The 24,553-nt window shown below is 47.4% G+C and overlaps 2 protein-coding genes across 3 annotated transcripts in view; both read right to left on the reverse strand.

Annotated features, from left to right (window-relative positions):
- MYO15A (myosin XVA) overlaps positions 1 to 18,079 on the reverse strand; it is a 98,417-nt gene extending 80,338 nt beyond the window's left edge. For both annotated transcript variants that reach the window (XR_014151037.1, XM_081839454.1), the window contains exons 1-12: positions 17,721 to 18,079; positions 14,279 to 14,361; positions 13,650 to 13,713; positions 12,423 to 12,532; positions 11,708 to 11,782; positions 11,402 to 11,492; positions 9,557 to 9,660; positions 7,211 to 7,277; positions 4,079 to 4,192; positions 3,699 to 3,860; positions 1,384 to 1,497; positions 1 to 58 (exon numbers count right to left, since the gene is read on the reverse strand). The exon at positions 1 to 58 is cut by the window's left edge and continues 1 nt beyond it. Coding sequence is in view for 1 of the 2 variants with exons in the window: in XM_081839454.1 (XP_081695580.1) it covers positions 1 to 58; positions 1,384 to 1,497; positions 3,699 to 3,860; positions 4,079 to 4,192; positions 7,211 to 7,277; positions 9,557 to 9,660; positions 11,402 to 11,492; positions 11,708 to 11,782; positions 12,423 to 12,532; positions 13,650 to 13,713; positions 14,279 to 14,361; positions 17,721 to 18,077 (1,399 nt within the window). In the remaining variant the exon portion in view is untranslated. The remainder of the gene's footprint in view (positions 59 to 1,383; positions 1,498 to 3,698; positions 3,861 to 4,078; positions 4,193 to 7,210; positions 7,278 to 9,556; positions 9,661 to 11,401; positions 11,493 to 11,707; positions 11,783 to 12,422; positions 12,533 to 13,649; positions 13,714 to 14,278; positions 14,362 to 17,720) is intronic.
- Positions 18,080 to 18,093: 14 nt separating this feature from the next.
- On the reverse strand, positions 18,094 to 21,863 carry LOC309329696 (unconventional myosin-XV-like; the record flags this gene model as incomplete). The annotated part of the gene is made up of 2 exons (XM_081840711.1): positions 18,094 to 18,108; positions 18,195 to 21,863. The coding sequence occupies 2 exons, from the start codon at positions 21,861 to 21,863 to the stop codon at positions 18,094 to 18,096; spliced, it is 3,684 nt and encodes a 1,227-aa protein (XP_081696837.1).
- Between the last annotated feature and the right edge of the window lie 2,690 nt (positions 21,864 to 24,553).

A 24,553-nucleotide genomic window follows, 5' to 3' on the forward strand; every position in this document is an offset into this window, starting at 1 on the left:
TGGCATCAACGGCACTGTCGACAGTGAGGGGTGTGTATATCTTTTCTTTCATGGTTTCCTGTTGAGAAAGCGAAGGAAGAAGAAAGATGGCCTCCCTCCAATGGTTGGCACCAGTCACACAAAATATCATGTCCCTACCACCTCATGGAATCTCCCCCGTCCTAACACCTTTCCATTTTGATTCCAGGGCGCTCAACCACTGCCACAATGTCCTTTCTTCTATCAGATCAAAATGAGCAGATAACAGCAAAGGTTGCTAGGTTCATAGCAGGAGCAATCAGAATAAGGGCCACTAACTGGCTGCTGATTCAGGGCTTTAAATTGTGCCCTTATATCAAATTTCCCTTTCTGCGTATACTGTAATGTTTTATTGTTGCTATGGCCATTGGCTACTGCGAATAAAGTCCTAATCCACAGGTGCTGCTGGGCTCAAACAGGAAGCCCTTGAGTCCATCTACTGTCCCACCAGGTCAACTGGCTGGGGGGCAAGGATGACTGCAATAATCAATGAGGCAGAGCCTTTTTACCGAGAAGTCAGGAGTCCACATTCTCCTTCCTGCAATGTAACATATAGGGCATAACAACACCCTTTGTTCTAAGCAATTCATCACTAAGGGAAAGTAAGCACTTTCCCCTCCCTGAGCAAACTGCTGAGTAACCATGCCTATTATTACTATAATTTATGATTACATTTATATAGAAGCCCATAATAAACAAACATTCCCTGGGCAACTTACAACAAAATATTAAGAGCACAATTTATTATAATAATAATTAAAAACCAACAGACAAACAATAGAGCCCGCCTGTGGAACAACCCAGGAACAGCTCTGAGCAGGAGTCCCTGCCTTGTAGGGAGTTGGACTAGATGAACCTTGGAGCCCTTCCAACTCTAAAATTACAGTGGTACCTCGGGTTAAGTACTTAATTCGTTCCGGAGGTCCGTTCTTAACCTGAAACTGTTCTTAACCTGAAGCACCACTTTAGCTAATGAGGCCTCCTGCCACTGCCGTGTCGCTGGAGCACAATTTCTGTTCTCATCCTGAAGCAAAGTTCTTAACCTGAAGCACTATTTCTAGGTTAGCGGAGTGTGTAACCTGAAGCGTATGTAACCTGAAGCGTATGTAACCCAAGGTACCACTGTATATGATTCTATAATTAAAGGCAACAAATAGATGCATTGCACAGAAGCAGCACAAAATATTCAACACTCCAGGGGTTTTTTTTGTTTTTTAAAAAACAGTTCAGAATTCCGGGTCAGAATAAAAGGGTCTCTGCCTCATGAACCCTTTAACTGTTCTTGGCCCAAAAGCAGAGCAACAGACAGCTGCCCTTCGGTGCCCATCCTCCCAGCTCCGCACTCAGGGCTGCCTGCCCCTTTACCGTCACTTTGAAGGTGATGGACTTCTGCAAGCCCTCAGGGGAGATTTTCAACAGATCGGCCACAACGCGGATCTCCTGGGCGCTCACCACCGAAGCCACCTCCTGGCAATCAGTCTGCAAAGCACCAAGTCAAGACATGTTTGCAAAGAGGCTGGGCGACCTTATATTTATTCATTGTTGACATTCAAGAACACACAGCAAAAACAGGCTGCTGGATAAGGCAGTACCAACTCCAGCATCCGGTTGTCACAGAAGCCAACCAGGTGCCTGTGGGAAACCCACAAGGAGGACCCAAGAGCCGCACAATCCCTTCTTGTGGCAACTGGTATTCAGGAGCATTATTGCCTCTTGCCATCATGGCAAGTAACCACTGACAGCTCTCTCCTCCATTAATTTGTCCAATCTTATTTTAAAGCCATCCAGGTTGGTGACCACCACTGCCTCCATAGTTCCATAGTTTAACATTGTACTGCATAAGAACTACAGTGGTGCCTCGCAAGACGAAATTAATCCGTTCCGTGAGGCTCTTTGTATAGCGGTTTTTTCGTCTTGCGAAGCAAGCCCATTGACAGCTTAGCGGATTAGCGCTATTAGCGGTTTTGCGGCTTTTAGCGGATCAGCTGATAAGCGGCTTAGCGGTTTAGGAAAAGGGGGGGGAACCTGCAGGAACTCGCAAGACATTTCGTCTTGCGAAGCAAGCCCATAGGGAAATTCGTTTTGCGAAGCGCCTCCAAAACGGAAAACCCTTTCGTCTAGCGGGTTTTCCGTCTTGCGAGGCGTTTGTCTTGCGGGGCACCACTGTACTTTCTTTTATTTATCTGCCCTATATTTTTCAACAGTCAGCTTCATTGGCCGTCCAACTAGTACCAGATTAAACCCTGTTGAGGCCCCTAGGCAGTCAAAATCTTGAGGGGCTCCTTGTGTGCATGCTGTAGTAGGATAACAATGAACTAAGAAAGCTTGAACTTTTAACTTCGTTTCAAGATCAAATCAATATTATTTTGATCTGTTGTCGTGGCCCCCCTAAAAGGTTTGGTGCCCATAGGCTAGTGCCTACTCTGTCTATCTGGCAATCCGGCACTGTGTCCAACAAGCGAACGAGAAAAACTTGTTTCTGTTCCTTTTCCCACAACAAGCATCATTTTATAAACTTGTAAGTATCATGCCAAGGGACGCGGGTGGTGCTGTGGGTTAAACCACAGAGCCTAGGACTTGCCGATCAGAAGGTTGGCGGTTCGAATCCCCGCGACGGGGTGAGCTCCCGTTGCTCGGTCCCTGCTCCTGCCAACCTAGCAGTTTGAAAGCACATCAAAGTGCAAATAGATAAATAGGTACCACTCCGGCGGGAAGGTAAATGGCGTTTCTGTGCACTGCTCTGGTTCGCCAGAAGCGGCCTAGTCATGCTGGCCACATGACCCAGAAGCTGTCTGTGGACAAACGCCGGCTCCCTCAGCCAATAAAGCGAGATGAGCGCTGCAACCTCAGAGTTGGTCACGACTGGACCTAATGGTCAGGGGTCCCTTTACCTTTATGTATCATGCTCTTTTGCTATTCTTGGAAGTCCCAGATGCTGCAACCTTTCTTCATAGAGTCACTCCCTTTGCCGGATTATTTTAGTTGTCTTTTCTGAACCTTCTCCAATTGTAATATTTGTTTGTTAGTTAGTATGTATATTTGTCTATTTATTACCTGCCCTTCAACCTAAGGTCCCAGGGCAGGTTACAACATTAAAACAATATTCAAAGGAGTTTAAAGCAATCTATGTTCATAAAAACCAGGTGGGTCCTGAAAATATACATCTACAATACCCTATTTGAGATGAGGCGACCAGAACAGTACACGGTATTCCAAATGCAGCCGCCCCATTGATTTGTTTAGTCGGCATTATGATATCAGCAGTTTTATTTTCAATTCCTTTCCTAGTTAACCCCAGCATGGGATTTGCCTTTCTCACAGCAGCCGCACACTGGGTCAGCTGTGCCCAATTTTCATGGGGCAACATCACCAGTGTGAAAATGGGAGTTGACCTCCCCACACTCCAATTTACATTTTTCACACTGGTTCGCTCTTGCTTGCCTCCCCCCTCTTTGCACCAATACGATTAAAAGTTCTTGCTGGGCTGGCTACATGATCCAGGCAGTCAGGGACCGCGTAGTCAGGAGGAAAACATCAAGGCACCACGCAGCCAACCAGACTACATCCTGAAGCTTCTTGCTTCCTCACTCTGGAAGAAGAAGTGGTGTGGTTTATTGGGGTTTTTTTTAGCCTTTCCTTAGAATGCACACTAGACTTATATTTCCATCCCAGTAACTAACCTCGTATTTTTCAAAGTAGACATTCCCCAAGTGTAGAATGGAAGACAACATGCGGAAGATGCTGTCCTGATCGTGGGCAGTGAAGTGCAGGATTTCCATGGCGTCGAGCAAGCGGTGAAAATCCTCAGTGTCCACCTTGCCAGGAATCTCGCAGTTACCTCCCTACATACAACGAAAGGGAGGCATTTGTTCCCCACAAGGGAATACAGACCCTGGGGTGAAAAAGGCTCTCTGCCCCCGGCCAAGACCCATATCTGACTGGGACCACCGCCTGGGACAGAGACCATTCCTCTTTGATTGAAATGTTTGGGTATTTGCAAGAATAATATCCAGCACTTTTCTCCTTCTGTTCCATAGGCATTTCAAGGAGAGGCCCATACCTGGTTCAGGTAATAGTATGTTTCTGCCTCTTGAAGGCCGAATTTCCGCTTCTGCTGAGCAGGGAGGCCAGCCAGCATCTCGTAAAATATATGGTAGTTCCGTTCGTTATTGGCCTACATGGCAAGGCAGAGAATACAAGAGGGAATCATTACCAGGACAAATATGGACATAGAAACAGCATGAGACAGATTTCATTTATGTGTTGATTTATTTATTTTTAAATAGGGATACGTAATTTTTTTGTATGAATAGCTGATGTCTAATTTAAACATATATATATATATATATATATATATATATATATATATATATATTTGCTTTCGTAGATTTTCACGGGTACAGGAATGCAGGTTTTGGTGTCCTCGGGTGTCTTCCCGTGTAAAAGTTTTACACGGGAAGACACCCGAGGACACCAAAACCTGCATATATATATATATATATATATAATTTTTTTATGCTTTTATGCATAATTGTTGTAAGCTGTTCATATATTTTTAATGAATAGCAGTATATACCATATTTTTTGCCCTATAGGACGCACTTTTCCCCCTCCAAAAATGAAGGGGAAATGTGTGTTGTAATGGGGGTTGGGGTTGCTTGTGCATAAGTCGCAAATTGCTCCAAGCTGAGTAGTTTGGTAAAACTTTCCCCTGGCTGGACAGCCTGTACTCCGTGACTGTCTCAATCACTGGCAGAATCCGTCAGTGGGCGTTTCCTGAATTTCCTCCAACATAAAAGTTCTTTGACACCAAGTCGCCGCCTAGCTTCCCTGCGCGGAAGCTTTCTGCGCAGAGTGGGCGTCCCAAGGGGAGGTCCTGTGCTCTCCCCGCTGGTCTCGCTAGAACAGTCTCGGAGCCTTTGAAGCTCCCTCAGCCTCCTCTTTCTCCCTGGCGTCACATCTATTTCCTTCCCCAGCGGAAGCTCTCCCTCTCTCCTTGCTGGTTCCCTCTCCAGCGTCATTGGGGAGCCTTACCACCACCCTTGGCTCCGATGGCAGTTCCCTGACATGTGTGCGTCCTATGGAGCGAATGCAGGCTTTCACTGAAGCCTGGAGAGCAAGAGGGGTCGGTGCGCACTGACCCCTCTCGCTCTCCAGGCTTCAGGAAGCTATCTCCCCAGCCCAGCAAGCTCCCAGAGTGATGCCGAAGCTGCGCGCAGCTTCCGCATCGCTCTGGCACCCGTTCTGGGGGCTGGGGTCGGGGGAAGCCCGCCCCCCACCCCGCAAGCACCCAGAGCGATGCCGAAGCTGTGCTCTGGGACCCGTTCTGGGGGCTGGGGTAGGGGGAAGCTTGGGCTTCCCCTGCCCCAGCCCCGCGCCTGGGGGGAGAAATTTAAAAAAAATTCCTTTATCCCCCCCCCAAAAAAAATCTAGGTGCGTCCTATGGGTGAAAAATACGGTACATATTTTTATGCAGATATAAAGTACAATTTAATAATAAAAACACCTTAAGTGGTTAACATACTGGTATAAAATATTCATTTAAAAATAATAATAATAAAGCAAACAAAAATTATCAAAATATGGATAAAAATCAGCAGTACACACACACACACAAAAAAAATAAAAGTACATGTCTCAGTAGGCTTGCCTAAATAAAAATGTTTTAGCAGGCAAAGGAAACAATATGGTTCAGTCTAGAGAGCATGAGACTCTTAATCTCAGGGTTGTGGGCTTGATTCCCGCCTTGGCCAAAAGATTCCTGCATTGCAGGGGGCTGGACTAGATGACCCTCGTGGTCCCTTCCAACTCTACCATTCTATGATTCTAAAATGCCTGCCTAATATTTTATGTAGCCAAGTGGCAAGTGTCCTTTTGCTGGATTGATGGGAGTCAGTGTGGTGTAGTGGTTAGAGTGTAAGACTTGGAAGGAGGAAGGAGGAAAAACCATGTATGTCAACTGTGAACCACCCGAGATCTTCAGATGAAGGGTGCTGTCAGGGAACTGCCATCGGAGCGCAGGGTGGTGGAGAGGCTCTTGGATGATGGGAGACCCTCGGATGCTGGGGAGGGAACCAGCCAGGAAAGAGGGAGAGCTTCCGCTGAAGAAGGAGGGGGAAAAGAGGCGTCGGAGGTAAGGCTCAGAGATGCTTCCAGCAAGACCAGTGGAGAGAGCTCAGGACCTCCCCTTGGAACGCCCACCCTGCGCAGAAAGCTGTCGCGCAGGGAATCAAGGCGGAGACTTTCTGTCAAAGAACTTTTATGTTGGAAGAAGTTCAGGAAACGCCCACTGATGGATTCTGCCAGTGATTAAGACAGCCACAAACTGAGGGCTGTCCGGCTAGGGAGAGTTTTAACCAACGGCTCAACTTGGAGCGTTTTGGGAGCTTACGCACAAGCAACCCCTTATCCCATTACAGGTGCAATACATATTTAATAATTTTTTTTTTAAAAATGAGGTCCTTGGATTTTTTTTAAAAAAAGAGAATATAAATGCAATTAGTAAATAGAAAGATAGATTTAGAACTGGCCTGCTATTTCCAAACTCTCTTGCAGAACTCTTGGGAAAAGCTCGTCTTTCTCCTAAGAGTTCTGTAATGGTTCTAGGGGTTGCTTGTGCGTAAGTGGCCGCCACTCTTGGCTTGGTTGCCTGGTTGAACCCTTTCTGTCTGGACAGCCCTTCACTGCGTGGCTGTCTCAGTCGCTGGCAGAATCCGTCAGTGGGCGTTTTTTGAATCTCTTCCAGCAAAGAAGTTCTTTGACGCCAAGTCTCCTCCTACTCTCCCTGCGCGGAAGTCTTCTGCGCAGGGAGGGAGTGGGCAGTGGAGGACCCGTGCTCTCCCCGCTGGTCTCTGGCGAGGTCCTGGAGCCTTCTCTCCGATTCCCCCATCTGCCCCCCTTCTCCACTGGTGCTACGCTGATTTCCTTCTCCAGCGGATGGGCTGCCTCTCTCCCTACTGGGACCCTCTCCAGCATCCCTCTGGAGCCTTCCCTCAGCCTCCAGCTCCGATGGCAGTTCCCTGACAAGTTCTCTCCCAGCTTGCAACATTTTACAAGTCAGGGAAATGACTCAGTAGCTTGGCCACAGAACACCTGCAAAGTAGATGGAGGAGCCATCTTTCTTTCTTAAAAGGTGGCCCTTCCTTACAACAGAAGGTTACTGGGGAAACGAAGGAGAAGTGCAGAGCCTCACCTGAAAGACGACCCTTGATTTCTCCAGAAGGTACTGCGAAGTAATGGCACCACAAATGAACCCATTGCTGCAGAGACAAAATTTAATACTTGTGTTGGGTCTTTTCCGTCCCGTGACACAGGTTCCCAGCAAGCACACTAACACAATGTAACACAACACAGTGGGAATCAGAACTTAATCAGCAGAAATTGCCAGTGCTTATTGTGCATGTATATTAATTATGAAATGAGGTAATGATGTATATGACTGGTGAAAATTGAAATACTTTGTTTGAAACTTTATAAATACCACTGCCTGGACCACCGGGCGGGGTTGCAGTTTTGTGGAACAATCCGACTGCAACCTATTGCTTTGCAATAAACAATGTTGGAATCCTAACTCCTCACATTTCTGAGTTTTATTGGCATAAACTCAGGAGATCAGCTATTTTTGGCTTACAACACTTCTACATTCCGACAAGACACAATCTCAAATAATAATAATAATAATAATAATAATAATAATAATTTATACCCTGCCTTCCCCGGCCAGAGCCGGGCTCAGGGCGGCTAACACCAGTAAAATTACAGTAAAAACATAATAGAAAAATAAATAAATTTCCAGCCTGATTTACAACTATAGGTTCCTGGACCCAGTAGAAGGTACTTTCTATTATTTCAAACTTGAGACACCATGAGAAAGGAAGAGCATATTGTGTCCCAACATATCAATAGGGCCAGCCCAGGGCTGTGGCAGCCATGCCCAATTCTATAATTCCCAGAAGCCTGAGTCAGTTGTAACAACTGTGGTTTGCATAGGTGCCACAGTGCCACCCGTGTCCCAAAACACTATAGAATCTGATGATAAGCAGCAAAGCAAGGTAAAATAAGTAGCAGCAGTGCTGAATCAGATCTAATAGCTACTATATAAAAAGGCCTGGGTAAATAAAAAGTTGCTGATCAGGCATTGGAGAGATATGATACTTGGTACCAGGTGAACCCCATTGGGGAGAGTATTTCCCAAGCAGGGAGCCACTACTGAAAAGGCCCTTTCTTTGATTGCCTCACCTCTGGAAAAGGGTCTCAGAAGATGACCTCAGCATTTTGGGCAATTTCATGTAGGAGTTGTTAAGATTTGTAATTACTTAATTAGCTGCCCATTCACGAGAAGAATATTGTGGCCGGAAATACCAAAAAGCACAATACCACCATTAAAACATCACAAAATCCCATCTTTACATCAGTAAGGAAAAGAAATGCCCACCTCTAGGGCAGGGATAGGCAACGTGTTGCTCTCCAGATGTTTGGGACTACAACTCCCATCATCCCTGAGCATTGGCCAAGCTGGCTGGGGATGATGGGACTTGGAGTTAACCATCTGGAGGACACTAGGTTGGCTGCTCCTGCTCTTGGGACACCTCTGGCCTTACAAAGCACCACCATTAACTAGCCCAAAGGCAGCATAGTAGGATGGCTTACAATTCCTTCATCTGCACTGGGTTTGGGGGGCAGGGGAGTTTAAACAGCAGAGTCCTGTGCATGTTGCCCCTTAGATGTATGTCCTCATGAAAATTAATCAACATTTGAGTGCAAATTTCTCTTAATACACCCATTTGTTTTCAATTTCCCCTAAACTACACATTTTTTTGCAAAGCAATTTCCCCTAATACATTATTTTCACTTTTATGAGAAAGATTTCAAGAAAGACTTACGCTATGCATTTTTGCATACACTACATGGTGGAGAAATGCATTGCAAAATTCAGAAAAGGTGCACAATTTGAAGGATGGCTGCATTTTGGTTCTCCGGTCATTTTGGGAAGGGCGAATTACTGAAATGTGAACTGAATTTAATTTCTCAGCTCATTCCTACTCAGGGCAGAGGACCCCTGTGCATGTGCTAATTTTATACTGTATAAGGTGACTTTGGGCAAATGAGAACGGTGCTTTGCAGTTTACACAACAGCCTTACAAGCAAGTAAAAAATAAAAAAGCTTTTTTAAAGGGGAGGGAGAAGGGCAGGAGATCTGGGTCCTGATGCAAAAGATCTTGGGCTCATGCCCTCTGGGCCACCCCCTAACATGAACCCAATATCTCACGGGGTGGAAGCCTGCATTGTCTGCCAGTGGGTTGTAGCCTCATTAAAGTTAGTAGAGTCATTGAAATTAGTAGTTCAAAGTTAGCCATGGCCATTAATTTCAATGTGTCTACTCTGAGTGGGACTAACGTTGGCTACAGCTTCCTTGATCTAGCCCAGGGTAGGGGCATTAGGATCAGGGCCTTAGAGTTCAGACAAGGTTGTACGGGAGCATTAAGGGCAGGACAGAGGAGAAAAACTACAGAAAGACGCAGGGCGTGTGGTTACTTACTCCTCCAGAAAGAGTTCCACAAATTTCCCAAACCTGCTGGAGTTGTCGTTCCGCACCGTCTTGGCATTTCCGAAGGATTCCAGCAGAGGAGTCGCTTCAAGGATCTGACTCGACCACCGCATAAAGCGAAATACAAAACAGGAGGAGAAAGCACACCAGCATGCAACAATGAGGGGGAGGATATTGTTTCTTTCATTTAAAGCTCAAACTCCACAACAAATAATGGGGTTGTCTCCCCACGCTAGGGAGACCCATCATGCAAGGAGGGTGCTCAGCAGGGCGAGTGAGGGGTGTGTCTCAGAGAAAGGAGTGGCTTGGAGAGCATCCCAAGGGCCAGGTGTAGATGGTCTATGCTCCGGGGCTTAGCTGGGTGCATCTGAGGATCAAGAACTCTGCCAAGGGTGCCAAGATGCGCACATTTCACAGCAATGAAGACTGACCCATCAGCTGCAATGTTGCAGATGTACAGCACATGTGGATATTCACATGGAAGGCAAAGGCTGCACACATGCAATGTGCTAAGGGCTCACACATTTGCGGTTTAACCCCTGGAACAATCAACCCACCCTTGACTGAGTGTGGTTTTTATGGCCAACTACCCTGCAACAAGAAATGTAGGGTGCACGTTAGTCACTCAGATCAGGGCTGGATTTAGGTTTGCTGAGGCCCTAAGCTACTGAAGGTAATGGGGCCCTTTATATGTCCAGCTGTCCTTTGTCAACAACAAATTGTCACTGTTTTTGTGTTGAATATATGCTAATTTATGGACCTAATAGGTATCTAAAGCCATTTGCACATAACAAAATATGTACATCATAGAGCCTACACAACACAAAACACTGTTGCTGTATGTAGGTTTTATTTTATTTGTTTTTATCTTACATTTTGGAAATGTACATCCAGGTTTTTTTCCCTTAATTTTTTGGGCGGGCCCCAAGAGAGTGGGGCCCAAAGCTATAGCTTGTTTAGCTTATACGTAAATCCGGCGCTGACTTAGATCCTTTTCCAGTACCCCAAAACAAATAGGGTAGGACAGATGGGGCAACCTTAGAAGCTGCCTTTTCACAGTAAACTTGAAGGTTGGACCCTCCAATGCAACCCCTTGCGTATGGGTCACCATCCTTCAAGGCACATCCTGAGGAGCAACTGACCCTTAATTCTTGATTAACCGGATCGGTGGTAGCTAACCCAAGCACAGAGAAATGGGAATGGGCAGAGTAACCCCTCAGTGGTTAAGCTCAGATTAGACCAAGGCAAATGAGGGACCAATCTGCATGCAATTTAATCCATCCTTGTTTTCACTCTATTAAATCACGGCAAAACATTCACACTGCACACGGCTTCTCTGTACCTCTATCTGCGGAAGTGCATGAAGGAAGCAGAAGTTGGGAGGCAATCAGTGTGCAATTGATCAGGTTTTTTAAAAAGCTCAGAATGGCTCACACTCTCCAACCCATCCCCTTTGCAGTTGCCCATCAAACAAGCTTGGCAGTGCCACCCCGGAGATGGAGACTCCAGACTTCCTTTTGTGCCATGTTTTCAGGCACCGACCTGGCCTTCAAAGCTCTGCATCCAAGCGGTTTGTTTTTTGGTCCCAGTCCTTTCCCTGGGAAAACTTGCATTTTACTGCTGAATTGGAGCAAAAAGCAGTCACATTTTCTACAGATCAGTTCAGCAGTGAAACATGGGTTTTCCTGGGTAAACGCTGGGACAGGATAACCTCAACAACACTCAGACACAAAGCTTTAAAGCCCAGATCTGTGCCTGGAAAGCATGGTGAAAAGGAAGTCAGAATGAGCCCCTGGTCTTGGACTGGCTTGGCGGCCTTCAGTCGGGCTGTTGTACCTGCTGTGTTGCAGTGTGTTTCTGATTTATCGCTGCCAGGTAACGGAGGATCAGTTTGGTAGCTTCCGTTTTGCCCGAACCACTTTCGCCACTACAAGCAATCAGGTGAACAAGACAGCCCTAGTTATTTATTATCATCTCTTCCTTGCAATGCTAAAACATACATGCTTGTAGGTTATCTATCAGTCTTGCAAACACTTGCAGAATTGGAGGAGGTTATGGGCTAGCTCGCCTTAACAGAACGCACCAGCCTTGGCAACAGGAAGATGGAAGGTGTTGCACTCAGAAGTGGCACTGAAAGCTCACCTGATAATAATACACTGGTTGATTTTGGCATCTCTCAGTTTGCTGTAGGCAATATTGGTGATTGCGAAAAGGTGCCTGTGGAAAGGAAGAGAGGATTTAAAAATCTGGCTTAAATTGCAATGCAGATATCAGTGACGTGCTTCCATCAAGCTACCATTCCAGCGCACCTGCATTGACAGTAGGAACCACAGTGTTCTGGGACTGGGTGCCTGGAGGGAAGCAGTTCTAGAGGACACTGGCAACACACTGAAATGCAGGAAGTACCTTTATTGTACTGACCTTTCCCCTCCAAGTCCTCAACAGCTGGGAAGAACATTTATCTACCCAAAATCCTTGAAAGCCACTTCATGTCAAATTAGACCAACCTTTACCAACCCGATGTTGTCCAGAGGGTTTTGGACTACAACTCCTATCAGCCCCAGCTAGCACTGCCATGGTAACCAGGGCCAATAGAGGTTATAGTCCACAACATCTAGAGAACATCAGGTTGGCGAAGGCTGGATTGGACAAGATGGAGTGATGGTCTGAGTCAGGATAAGACTGCTTTATGTGTTACTTAGCCACTGCTCTGGCTCCTGAGATTTCAGCAGACATACACACATACTTTCCAGAATACCTCTGTAGCCATGCTTCTTAAAAAGCATGTAGTTCTTTGGAAGTGAACAATACACAGCGCGTTGCCTCCAGATCTAATCTGTAAGCAGCAGAGACTTACGGTGGGTTCTCCCCCAAGGCTTTCCCTTCATATTGCAGCACGTGGTCTGTCCCGTAGATGTTGTACATTTTGTAAGGATTCACAGACACTAAGATACTACCTATATAGGTCTAGAAGAGAAAGAGATAAATTCAGTGGAAGGGGATAAGCTCTGAATGCATGCATGACACTACGACCTGCTTCACACATAATGCTAAGCCATGGTTTATTCCATTCTTGCCAATTAAACCATGGTTTAGTTTTACATGTGAACCTTTAACAATGATTTGTTTATTGCAAAAAAAAAACCACAACATGATCTGAAGCCATGGTTTGCTGACGGTTTATGAACCCTGATTTGTTTTAAGTCCAGCTTGAAATCCCAGAACCTTTCCTTAACCAAGATTTGTTTGGATAAGGCATTCACAAAGCCACAAAAGCACAAGACAAAAGATCCTGCAAAACGAAACAAACTATGGAGAAACAAGTCATGGATTGTTTGATTGTCTGTGGGACAACTCCTGGTTTCTTAAACAAACCGTAATGGATTAGCATTATGTGCAAACCAGGCTTCTCTCTGTGTGTGTATTGAACACCAAGCACAGTCAAGTGAAGTAGAACCCTACCAAGCAGCACAGTTACTCATTAATAAACAACCCAACTTACTTGGTTGGGTGGTTACTCAAAAGTAATTGGGTGCTTTGTGTATCAAAACCACAAATAAGCAAGAACGGAACCTACTGGATGTAACCTTAGCATTACCTGGAGCTCCTTCAGAACCTTTTCCTTCATCTTCCTATAGTTTGCTTTCATTTATGCATTTGTTATTTTTAAAAATCCCATATTTTTAATTTACTTTAATCATTGCATCTTTATTTCATCCTTCCCTGCCCCCACGAGCTGGATGGTGTGCACCCACCTTCTGGTGCCCTCCATATATTTTGGACAACAGCTCCCATCAGACCCATCCGGCAAACAGCCATATGTTGTTGGAACTGATGGGAGCTTTGTTGGTTGTGGGATGGCTGGTATACAGTACAGAGTTCACTTCCCACCTTCCAACCCCAGTATCCAATTTTATTGCTACAACAATCCCAAGATCACCCAGAGTGCTTTGTGGCTTAGTGAGGATTTGAACCCAGGTCTCCATGGGCCAACACTGCATCCACATCACCATACTGGGTTCTTTCCCAGTAGTTCATTAAGCTTTGGAAATAAGCAAAAGTGAAAGGACAACAACCAACTTACATAAATTAGTCCCCGGTCAAACCTCAACCTGATGTTGTTAAGAACCGCATTCTCCTGGAGGTCTCTGCAGTGTACAGAAAGAAAGGAGTTCTTTCAAAGACTATTTGTTATGTATTAGTTATGTTATCATTAGGTTGTTGTACCCCAAAGAAAATGCAATGCACATGGGGGGGTCAGGGAAGACATAATCCAGGCTTCCTCAACCTCGGCCCTCCAGATGTTTTTGGCCTACAACTCCCATGAAAACTAGCTAGCAGGACCAGTGGTCAGGGATGATGGGAATTGTAGTCTCAAAAACATCTGGAGGGCCGAGGTTGAGGAAGCCTGAGTCTCAATCAATTACATATCATTTGCGGACAGAAAGCAACAAGAGCAAACACCAAGCATATTTGCTGAATTAATTTCCATTGCGGACATGGGGCAAACAAGCAAGCACCGGCAATTTCTACTCCCATTTTTGCTCTATTTCCCCAACATCTTTAGTCCAGAGGGGCAGAGAGTTTTGGACATTCACATTCATCATTTTGGACATTCACAATATTTGTCTGGGATTCCCAGCATTTGCACCTGGAAAGCCACCAGATTCCAAGCGTTCCTTAAATTAAATTATCCGACAGCAGTCAACTTACTCCAGCTGGGTCATGTCTTCCACAGCATTATCCCCATGCTGCAGTGGGTGGGCTGGACATTGCAAGCTGTGGGTGGTGTGCATCTATATTTGCAGAGAGGAAAAGGCAATAAAATCAGCACGTGCTCAGATCCACGTCCCCATGCACTTGACCCTCAAGGAAAACGCAGGTGATCTTTTATATGCAAATACATGCAATCAATGCATTTATTATTCAGGGTATTATTTATTGCTTGTAACGCCCGTTCTCAAAGCGGCTTTCCGCAATAAAATACAGTGGTACCTTGGTTTAAGCACAGCTTAGTTTATGAACAACTTGGATTAAGAACGCTGCAAACCTGAAAGTAGGTGTTTTGGTTTGTGAACTTTGCCTTTGAAGCAGAACATGTTCCACTTCCTGTTGAGTGTGTTCCATTTGTAAATTGAATCCCCTGCTGCTATGGGAAAGCACACCTTGGTTTAAGAACGCTTTGGTTTAAGAACAGACTTCTGGAACGGATTAAGTTCATAAACCAAGGCACCCCTGTATGGCAAACAATATCAATGCATTGGAACTTATCAATTAAAAAAGAGAGCAGTTATACAAAACTATTCCTGAATAAGACACCTGGGGTGGTTGTGACAGTGGCTGGTTCAAGACGCAGGGCACCATATATGAAGTGATTTATAGAATATTGTCATGGGCTGGTTGGATACAGAGGAGCGGTGGGAGGAACCAGCCAGGGAGCCTCCGAGGGAAGAAGGCTCAGAGCCAGGGGATTGGGGTGGGACAACGACGAGTGGTCAGAGGGAGAAGAGGGCGAAGACTGGGAAGAGGATGTGCTGGAAGCTGAAAAGGTAACAGGGTTTAATGAGCAGGAAGAGGCTGTGGTAGAGAGGAGTCCAGAGTCAGAAGCAGAGCAGAGGCGGCAGGAGGCAGAGATGAGTCAGGCTGGTGAAGAGTCCAGGGAATCTTCCCCTCCTGATGTGACAAGCTCCTATCCCCGCTTGTCTCCCAGAACATGAAAAGGAATGAAGAGGGTGGAGCAAAGAAAGGGAAGATGAAGGCGTCTCAGATTGCTTGGGAAGGACCTGGAGAAGAAATAGACTTAGAGAGCTGTGGACCTTCAGTCCTCACAACTGCCTCATTGGGACAAGATCAACCGGGAAGAGTTGGGGTGCTTACTTGGCCTGAGCTGTTGTTTGTTTCTTTGTTTGTTTGTTTGTTTGTTTGTTTGTTTGAATAAAGAGTTAACTTCACCGACATCTTGTGACATATTGCTGACCTGACCCTGACACCTGTCCTGATAGATATATAGAGTGATTGAGAGGATATATAAGCTGCCTGGGGGAGGAATTGTGGGGCAGGAGCTGCCCCGTCCTCGTGGCCTGAACGTTGTCAGAGTGGTTTAACAGCCAGTCTCTCTTCACAGGGAACTCTGGGAATTGTAGCTCTGGGACAGGAATAGGGGCCTCCTAACAACCCTCAGGACACCTCACAAACTACATCTCCCAGAATTCTCTGGGGGAAGCCATGAGTGGTATTATAGTGCATTAAATGCATGGCGTGAATGTGGCCCAAGAGCAGGAGCAAGGGAGCAAATTTGCCTGCTGTGACTAATAGTTGTATTGAAGGGCCCCTGCTAAACTCCTGAGGAACCCCCAGGTGCCCTCCAACCCCCCATTCCTAACCCTTTAGCCACCTTGACTGTAAGTAAAACAACAAAAGGGTTAAAAGGTATCTAGAGTAAGGGGCTACTAAGTCCTAATTCTTTCTCACGTTGTCATGCCGTGTCTCGGCTGAATCATTTCAGACTGCAGGTAGGCACTGAAATGATTGAATTATCTTGTGTGCACTAAAAAACAACCCAAAACCCCTTCCCCATAGAAAACTAGCATGTCAGACCTAGACCGCTCCTTGATATTCTAGATTTCTATGCATAGGTTGTGTGTGTAAATACACACACACGCACACACACACTACAAAAGAACACATGATTATGTGAGCCCCCCACCTGCACCAGTGCAGCCTAGGCACAAGTTGGCTCTATCCCTGATGCTTTTGAAACACCAAACAAATTTTTTTAAAGTAAATTTTTATCCTATCCCTTTTCCAAGTAGCTCAAGAGAGCATAGATGATTTCCCTCCTGCTTCATTTTAACACCTAGTAAGCTTCATGGAAAAATGGGGATTTGAAGCCTGATCTCTCAAGTTCTAAACCACGCTCTAACCTTCACACCATACTGGCTCTCTATAAACATTCCCACTGCTTCTAGGAAAGGTATGAATAATCCCCAAGAAAGTGGTGGAAGAGAAGATGTTGCTTAGCAACCATGCAGAGTGGCCTGATCTTTACTGAGGTAACACGAGCCCTGATTGGCTGAGTACTTCTGAGGGAGTTTTCCTCTGTATGTTTGGTTGTATGTCTCCCTCCATGCACAAAGCCTGAACTAAGAAAGACAAAACCTCTCTATTCCTTTCTCCTCAAATCATACACTGTTGTTGTTCAGTTTTGCTCAGTAAAGTGTTATCGAGACTTTTCTCCCTGGGCTCTGTCTGTGTTATTTAAGTGACTTTGATTACAGGCAGCATCTCATTTTCAAGCCTGCCGTGGTGCCCTGTTTGTTGGTATCGAGTCTGTAAAGGCAGCGGCAGAAAATTGGTAAGCAAATACGTATCAAAAGATAAGCTCCTCAAAGCTGGGCTTTGAACGATGATCCGCTTCAGGCAGCTCTGCTCAAGGCAGCAGGAGTCAGCTTCGCTCTAATTAATACTCTCCTCCTGTTCCATGCCAGCTCCATGTCGGAGATCAGGTCCCTAAATTTACATACAGCTCTTTCGCTCGGACAGGCAGCTTGTGCCTCTAACAGGGGCTACTAACCCTGATGGCTGTGGTTTGCCTCCACTGTCAGAGGCAGCAAATGTTTCTGAATTCCAGTTGCTGGAAAAAGCAGGAGGGGTGACTGTGAGAACAGGAGTCTGGACTAGATGGGCCACTGGCCTCATCCAGCAGGCTCATATAATTGCAAACGTAACTGAATTACTTCCCATCCCTAAGTGAGACCTTGCGAGTGAACCTGATCCAGAATTCCAAGAGTACCTGGACAGAAAAGTCCAATTCAGGATAACCTTTCCACTTCCACCCACCCCTAGTTCCCAGACCAGGGCCAACCCAAGGAGAAGGGCAAGATGCACCCCACACAAACAGATTTCATGGACAGTTGAATCTTACTTCATTACAGGGGCAACAGGATCCTGAGGGCACTCAGTTAGTTATGGGGGCACAGGACAGGTATTGTGCCAAATCAAACTCTTGCCTCCCAGAAACAGCTAGGGAAGCTGCCCTCCCCTGAACATCCACCGCCTGAGACAGTTACCACACTCTGCCTAACGATAGGGCCGGCCCTGTTCTGCTCCACTCCCCTTCCCCCTCCCCATCACAAAATAGCTCCCCTTCAATTACCTTGCACCGCCACCTCTTGCTCATCCCACCAAATTCCGTGTGGTGCATCGTCGACCCCCGTGTCAGGTACCAAGCCAAGCCACTGCCTCCCTGGAAAGATGTCGATGGGTTCAAGCTCCCCGAGGCCCAATCGTTGGCTGCCTGGTGCCGGGGGCTGTTCTGGTTTTGCATGCGGGATTTCCTCCTGAAGGAAGAGCCGATCCGCTGGATCTGGGGCATGACGACTGCGTACCTCCCAAAGCTGTCCTCCGCGTCATTTTCATGCAGCTCGGCGGGTGAATAGGCAGCTTCCCAGCTTCCCAGGTGGTTATTCCGAAAGGGTGAGGAACGGGGAAGGGGAGGGCTCCCCCTTCCCATGCTGTAGGTGGGCCCCTTAAACGAAGCTGCCCTTTGGGACAAGGGGCTGAGGTTGGGCCCTCCCAAGTGGCCAGGATTGCCCCCAGAAATGGCGTAGGACCAATTACTATCCCAGGCCTTGCGGGCCAGTTTCGGAGTCGGTGACCGGGAGTGGCCGGCCAACCCTGCTTGCTTCGATGATGGCGGTGGCGGAGGCGGTGGAGGAGGAGCATCCTCATAAAATAGACTCCTGGAAAAGGGGGGCAACTGTCCAGGGATGTGATCAGCCCGTGCCTGGGACGCATTCCTATCTTTTGTGCTGCTTTTTGTCAGGGAAGGGGGACGCCTGATGGACGAAACAGCCTGGGCCATCCCAGCTAATGGCTGTCCGACGCGCTGCAGGTAGGCCTGCCGGGTGCTGGGAACAGGACTCGAGGGCACGGACAGATTCGAAAGGCTCCTCAGGCTTCCGGTGGCTCTTGTCTTGGGTGAGGGATTCCAGGCTGCTGGCCTTCCATTTCCAGAAACACGGTCCCACCTCTGCTGCTGCTGTTGCTGCTGTAGCCACTGACCCTCTCCTGGTCCATTGGCACCATCAAAAGCCTCGGTGAGAGGAGACGAGTTTCTTGGAGACTCCCTGATGGTGACCCTCCGGCTCCCTTGCTGCGTAAACATGTGTGGGGAGCTCCTGGCAGACAAATTGGGGGACTGGGAGCCAAACTGCCTCATGAACTGGTTTCTCATTAACGGTTTCACGGCTTTGGTCGGGGGCTCTTGCTGCCTGCTCCAAGCTTGGGGGAGCATACCTTGAGCATCCACAGGCGGGGGGCTCGTTCTCCTTGGCGGCTGGAAAGGGTTTTGGATGGGAGGCGAGCCAAAATTCCTGAGAGATGGTTGAGGTGAGGGAGGGGCTTTCAATCTCCCGGTGGTGGGATTATGGAAGCCCGCTGAGGCAAATCTTCCGGGGGTCCTATTTGACAGAGCATCCTGGAACTTGGAAGTAATGGATTTGACAGAGCCATGAAATGAAGGATGGCTCAAAGGGGCCTCGGTCCTGTGACTACTGACTCCTCCTAAACTAGAGGAGGATGGAGTGCGGTGGCTCATAAAAGGATTACGTGCTGTTGGTCTAGGGGATGAAGGTGAGCGGAAGGTGGCATTTTCTGATGGGTTCCCTGTGGTGGCCGGCCTATGTCCCCATGATGGAGTAGCATTTTCTGGTGGTGAAACGACTCTCTTCAAAGGAGTAGGAGCCCCAGAAGTAGGTGAGTTCCTCCGCTGGAGGGAAGGACTTCCATGCATGATTGTTGACCATGAAGAAGAGGAGGACCTTGAGGGCTGGTGGCCACCAGACAACTGCTGATAAGGGTTACTTATCTCAGGAACGTGGAAGCCGGTCTGAGGCCTATTTAAGCCATATGACCTTGGACTTTGTTTTAGAGAAGAGGGAGAGTTGGCTGTTTGGCTGAATTCCCTCTGAGGTGAGCTGGGGCCTTCTTGGTGTGTCTTTGTGTAGGAAGATGACCGGGCAAATGGAAGTGTGTTGTGCAGCTCTTCCTGAAGAGCATCTCGTAGTCTCGCTGCAGGGTGAGAAGGAGCGAGGCCACTGCCGTGCCTCCCTGGAGCCCCAAACCGCCTCATGGATTGAGGAGAAGATGCTAAACTGACCATTTGAGAGAGCCTTGCCCCCAGCTGAGGAGAAGGCGGCCCCATACGCCTACTCTCTCCTAATGGTGAAGACAGAGTTCTCCTAGTTGGAGATGGCGTAGTAGGCCTGCTTGGTCCATCATTCCCGCGGTGCTTGAGTATGGGCTTTGGTTGTGAGAGAGATCTTTGTAGGAACTGCCCCAGAGGGCTTCCAAATTCTCTGGGGGAGAAGCTAGGATTATTCGCAGCCGGGATCAAATGCCTTCTGGGCGAGTCTGGGGAGAGAGGCCTTTGAAGCTTCCGAACGAAACAGCCAGGGAGCAGTTTTGAGAAAGTCCTCGGTGACCTGGGAGACTCTAGATTCTGATCATCAAACTGGGCAAAAGGAGATGTCAAGGGCTCTGATTCTTCTTCCTCTTCCTCCTCCTCTAGATCAAAACTGGCAAGCGGAATGTGTGGCGAAGGAGGGAGGGAGACATCAAGCTTGTCTGTGCCAAAGAGTTTCACCTGAGGCCTTGGGAAAAGCCGGAAGCCTCTTTTCACAGACAGCTTGGAAGGCAAATTTTCTCCCATCCCTTGCTGATCAAAAAAGGAAGAATTGGAGAGCGCAGAGGGGTAGCGGCCCTGTTCTTCCACAGCTCCTTCCGTTTCGTCTGTCTCCACGATGTCATCCAATGGATAGGCGTATGGATTGTACGAAGACTGTGTCTGAGGGGACCATTCATGCTCGCTGTAGCTGACTTCGTGCTGAGAGTAGGTGCCATCATCAGGATACCCCAGTTCATCTTCCCCTGCAAAATGGGGCCCATGTGTCCCTTCGCCCTCTTCATAACCACTCCCAAAGTCATCATAAGATTCGTACGGAGAATAGCTGGCAGAGAGTTCATAATCTGGATTATCACAATTAGGATAGTCACATTGGTCTTGCTCATAGAACTCCACCGGCTCCTCAAATGGTCCAGATTCTTCATCTGCTGAACACCTGTCATCATGCTCACCATCACACACTTCTGGGTCGTAATAATCTTCCTCTTGACAGTCATTGTAGAAATTCAGTGGGGTGGCAGAATCCACATCTTCCCAGTAGCCGAACTCTTCCTGGGCTTGGCCGTAGAGGGTGCTCTTGCCGCCTGGGGTCTTCCTCATGTTAGCTTTGTGCTTCAGAACCTCATCCCCTGATGGGAAGGGCAGCTTCTTGGCTCCAATCTTGGTCAGCCAGGATTCATTGGTGACCTTTCCATCGCAGGTGCACCGGCCGTGTTTGGCCAAGAATCTCCTGGTCAGCCAGCTGGTTGCAGCTGCAACGTTGCTGACGATCTCGGCCCGGGGCTTGAAGTTGCCCACCTTCCTCTTCCGGCACAGGCCGCCAAATAACCCTTTGCCTGCAGCTTTCCCACCGCCGAAGCGTATCAGCATGAAGGTCGACTTCTTCCCCTCAGTCTTGGGCGGCGCCTCTTTCTTCCTCTCCTTCTTTTTCTTCTTCCCAAGGGACTTAAAGCGCATCATGAGGTTGGAGGTGGACTTGAGGATGCCCTTGTTCTTCTTGGACTTCTTTGTGGTGCTGTGCTTCTTCAGCCCCCAGAAGAAGCGGGAGGCGTTCTTGAACTGGCCTTTCTTACGGCTCTTCTTTGGGCCCAGCCCTCTGAAGCCCATCAAGAACTTGGACGTGCTCTTCAAGCTCCGCCTCCTAGGGGGCGGATCCTCCTTCTTGGCTATCGTCATGGCCTTGGTGGCCCCTTTCAGCTGGGCTTTGGCTTGCTCCTTCTTGGCCCCTTTCTTCTTCTTGGCATCGTCAGTCGCCAGGCCGATGACCAGCTTGGAGGCGCCTTTCAGCGGCTTTCCTTTTTTCTTCCCAGTGGCATCTTCCTCCTCCTCCACCACCACGGCCTCCTCTTCCGCTGCCCCTTTCTTGCTTTTGGCTGCCCCTTTCTTACCAAATTTTGCCAACCCGCCTTTCTTGTCTTTCCCTTTTTTAGCCTTCGGGTCTTCTTCGATCTCCTCTTCCTCTACCACTTCCGCCACCTCTGCCACCTCCGCTACCTCTGCCACCTCGCTGCCCACCTCGCTCCCCTCGGCATTTTGGTCAGCCTCCGACACCTCTTCGGAGTCGCTGACGGCCTCCTTCTTCCCCTTCTTGGCATCTTTCCCTTTCTTAACCATTTTCTTGGTGTCGGAAGAGCCTCATCCTCTGCTTTCTCTCGGCCACTTCACCACAGGGTTTGCCCTTGGGCAGAGGTAGACAGGAATGCCCATGGAGACAGAAGCAAGGAAGAAATTATCAGGGCAACACACGCATGGTGCTTCTTCAGATTTGGAACCCGGCCTCAAGACCTTTGCAGCAAAAGTGGGAACATTTCCCCCGGTATTAAAATTGCCCTCTTCAGAACTTCAGGGGGAGAGGCAGAGAGAAAAAGAGAGAACAGCCTTCTCTTAATTTACCTTCTGACCGGATTGGGCAAGTCCCCGCAGGTATCACTGTGTTTTTTCCTATGCTTCGGATGCTGTGACGCTGACCTCTTTAATTCCCCCCAAGAAAGTTAAGAACTAACGCAGGATCTGGCCACGGCAGAGGTTGCTTCCGAGACTTATCTTGCAGAAGTCTTTCTCCTTATTGTTCTGTGGGGGAAATTGTCCTCAGTGCCCCTCTCCAGGTTTCCACAACAACCTGCCGGTCAGGAGATTTTTCAATTTGCTGTTTTCTACAGGGTGCCGGGAGTTAAAAAGTCAAGGTATAGTCACTGACTGAGAGGCTGGAATGTAACTGTATCTTCCTGGGCTCACATACATATGAATAATGTAACTGGGCAGCTCCATCTCCCCACGGAGACATCCTTCCAAAGGAGAAATAAAGCTTATTTTTTTAAAAGCAGCCTTGCCCAACCTGGTGCCCTGCAGATATTGCTGGACCCACCTCCGATCAGCCCTGGGCAGCACAGCCCAAGGTCAGGGATGATGAGCATTGGAGTCTAGCAATATCTAGAAGCAGTGGTGTAGCGTGGGTTGTCAGCACCCAGGGCAAGGCAAGTAATTTGCACCCCCTAACCCATGGATTTGCGCCCCCTAACCCTAACCCCCAGATGTTGCGCCCGGTGCGGCCGGCCCTCCTTGCACCCCCCACGCTACGGCACTGTCTAGAAGGCACCAGGTTGGGCAAGGACTGAGGAAGAGAATGGAAACCCAGAACCCCAACCCTACTCTCTTCATTTTTTCAACCCCATCCAACTGCAGCCAACAGGTATGACACGTCTATCATGTCCCCTCTTAGGCCAGATCCACGCTATACATTTCAAGCACATCCGAAACACATTTCAAGCACATGACTCACCCGAAAGGACCCTGGGGGCTGGGATTTATTCCTCAAAGGGCTACACCCCCAGCACCCATAACAAACCACAGTTCCCAGGGTGCTTTGGGGAAAGTTTGAAATGTATGCTGAATGAGCCTGAAATGTATAGTGTGGATCTGCCCTTATTGCTCACCTTTTCTCTAAACAAAAAAGCCCATTTTCTTGCAAAGGATGGAGCAACTACACAGGCAGAAAACATTGTGACGTTTGGGGCTTCTTGTTTATTGTCTCTGCTTAAATGCCTTTTCTCTTTTTTTTTTTTTTTTAAAAAAATAATTTTTATTAATTTTCATAAAACAAGAAAAAACACAAAGTTAAACAAACAAACAAATAATACATGACTTCCCCATGCCTCCCCTTCACTGCACCCCTGTGTCCAAAATTTTTAGCAATCCTTCATTCCTTTTCAAAATTTAATTTCCTTCATGATTTTCTAAACGTAAATATTTCCAACTATACTTCTCTATTTCTTAACCCTTAACATTTTATCAGTCCAAAATTTTGCAACAGTTCTTAAGATATAATTTAAATTTTTCCCAGTCCTCTTCCACCGTCTCCTTCCTCTGATCACGGATTCTGCCGGTCATCTCTGCCAGTCCCATAAATTCAGTCACCTTCGTCTGCCATTCTTCCAGAGTAGGTAATTCTTGCATCTTCCAATACTTTGCCAGGAGAATTCTTGCTGCTGTGGTTGCGTACATTAAATGCCTTTTCTCTAGACGTATATAAAACTATGGGGGAAGTAGATGGCGCATACCCTCCAACATTTCTCGAATGAGCATAGGGACGTCCTCAGAAGAAGCGGGACATTCTGGGATCACATCAGAAACCTGGAAAGTTTCCATAAATCTGGGACTGTCCCTGGAAAATAGGGGCACTGCCATTCACAGCCAGCATGGCCAGTGAGTCGGGGTGTTGAGTGTTGGAGGCTAACAATATCTGGAGAGACACGGGTCCCTCACACTCATCTTAAGCTTTAGAGGATAAAGCCCAGAATGCTGAATAATTGACTGCAGCATTAAGCATTCACACGGTCCACTGCGACAAGGTGAAAGTCTTTTGGAATAATATATATGATGAGTTAAAAAGAATGTTCAGGTACACCTTTCCAAAGAGTCCTGAAGCATTTCTACTAGGAATGGTTGGAGAGGAAATACCAAAAGTAGATTGGAAGTTGTTTATGTACGCTATAACAGTGGCAAGAATTTTGCTAGCCCAAAAATGGAAACAGCGGGAACTTCCAACAATAGAAGAATGGCAGATGAAAGTTATGGAATATGCGGAAATGGCAAGACTGACTGGACGTATCTGGAACCAGTCTGACCAAGCGTTCCAGAAAGAACGGACTAAATTTATACTATACAGTGGTACCTCGGGTTACATATGCTTCAGGTTACATACGCTTCAGGTTACAGACTCCGCTAACCCAGAAATAGTACCTTGGGTTAAGAACTTTGCTTCAGGATGAGAACAGAAATCATGCTCCGGCGGCGCGGCAGCAGCA

Source organism: Podarcis erhardii (genome assembly GCF_964252035.2).
Source record: "Podarcis erhardii genome assembly, chromosome: 14".
NCBI classification, from domain to species: domain Eukaryota; kingdom Metazoa; phylum Chordata; class Lepidosauria; order Squamata; family Lacertidae; genus Podarcis; species Podarcis erhardii.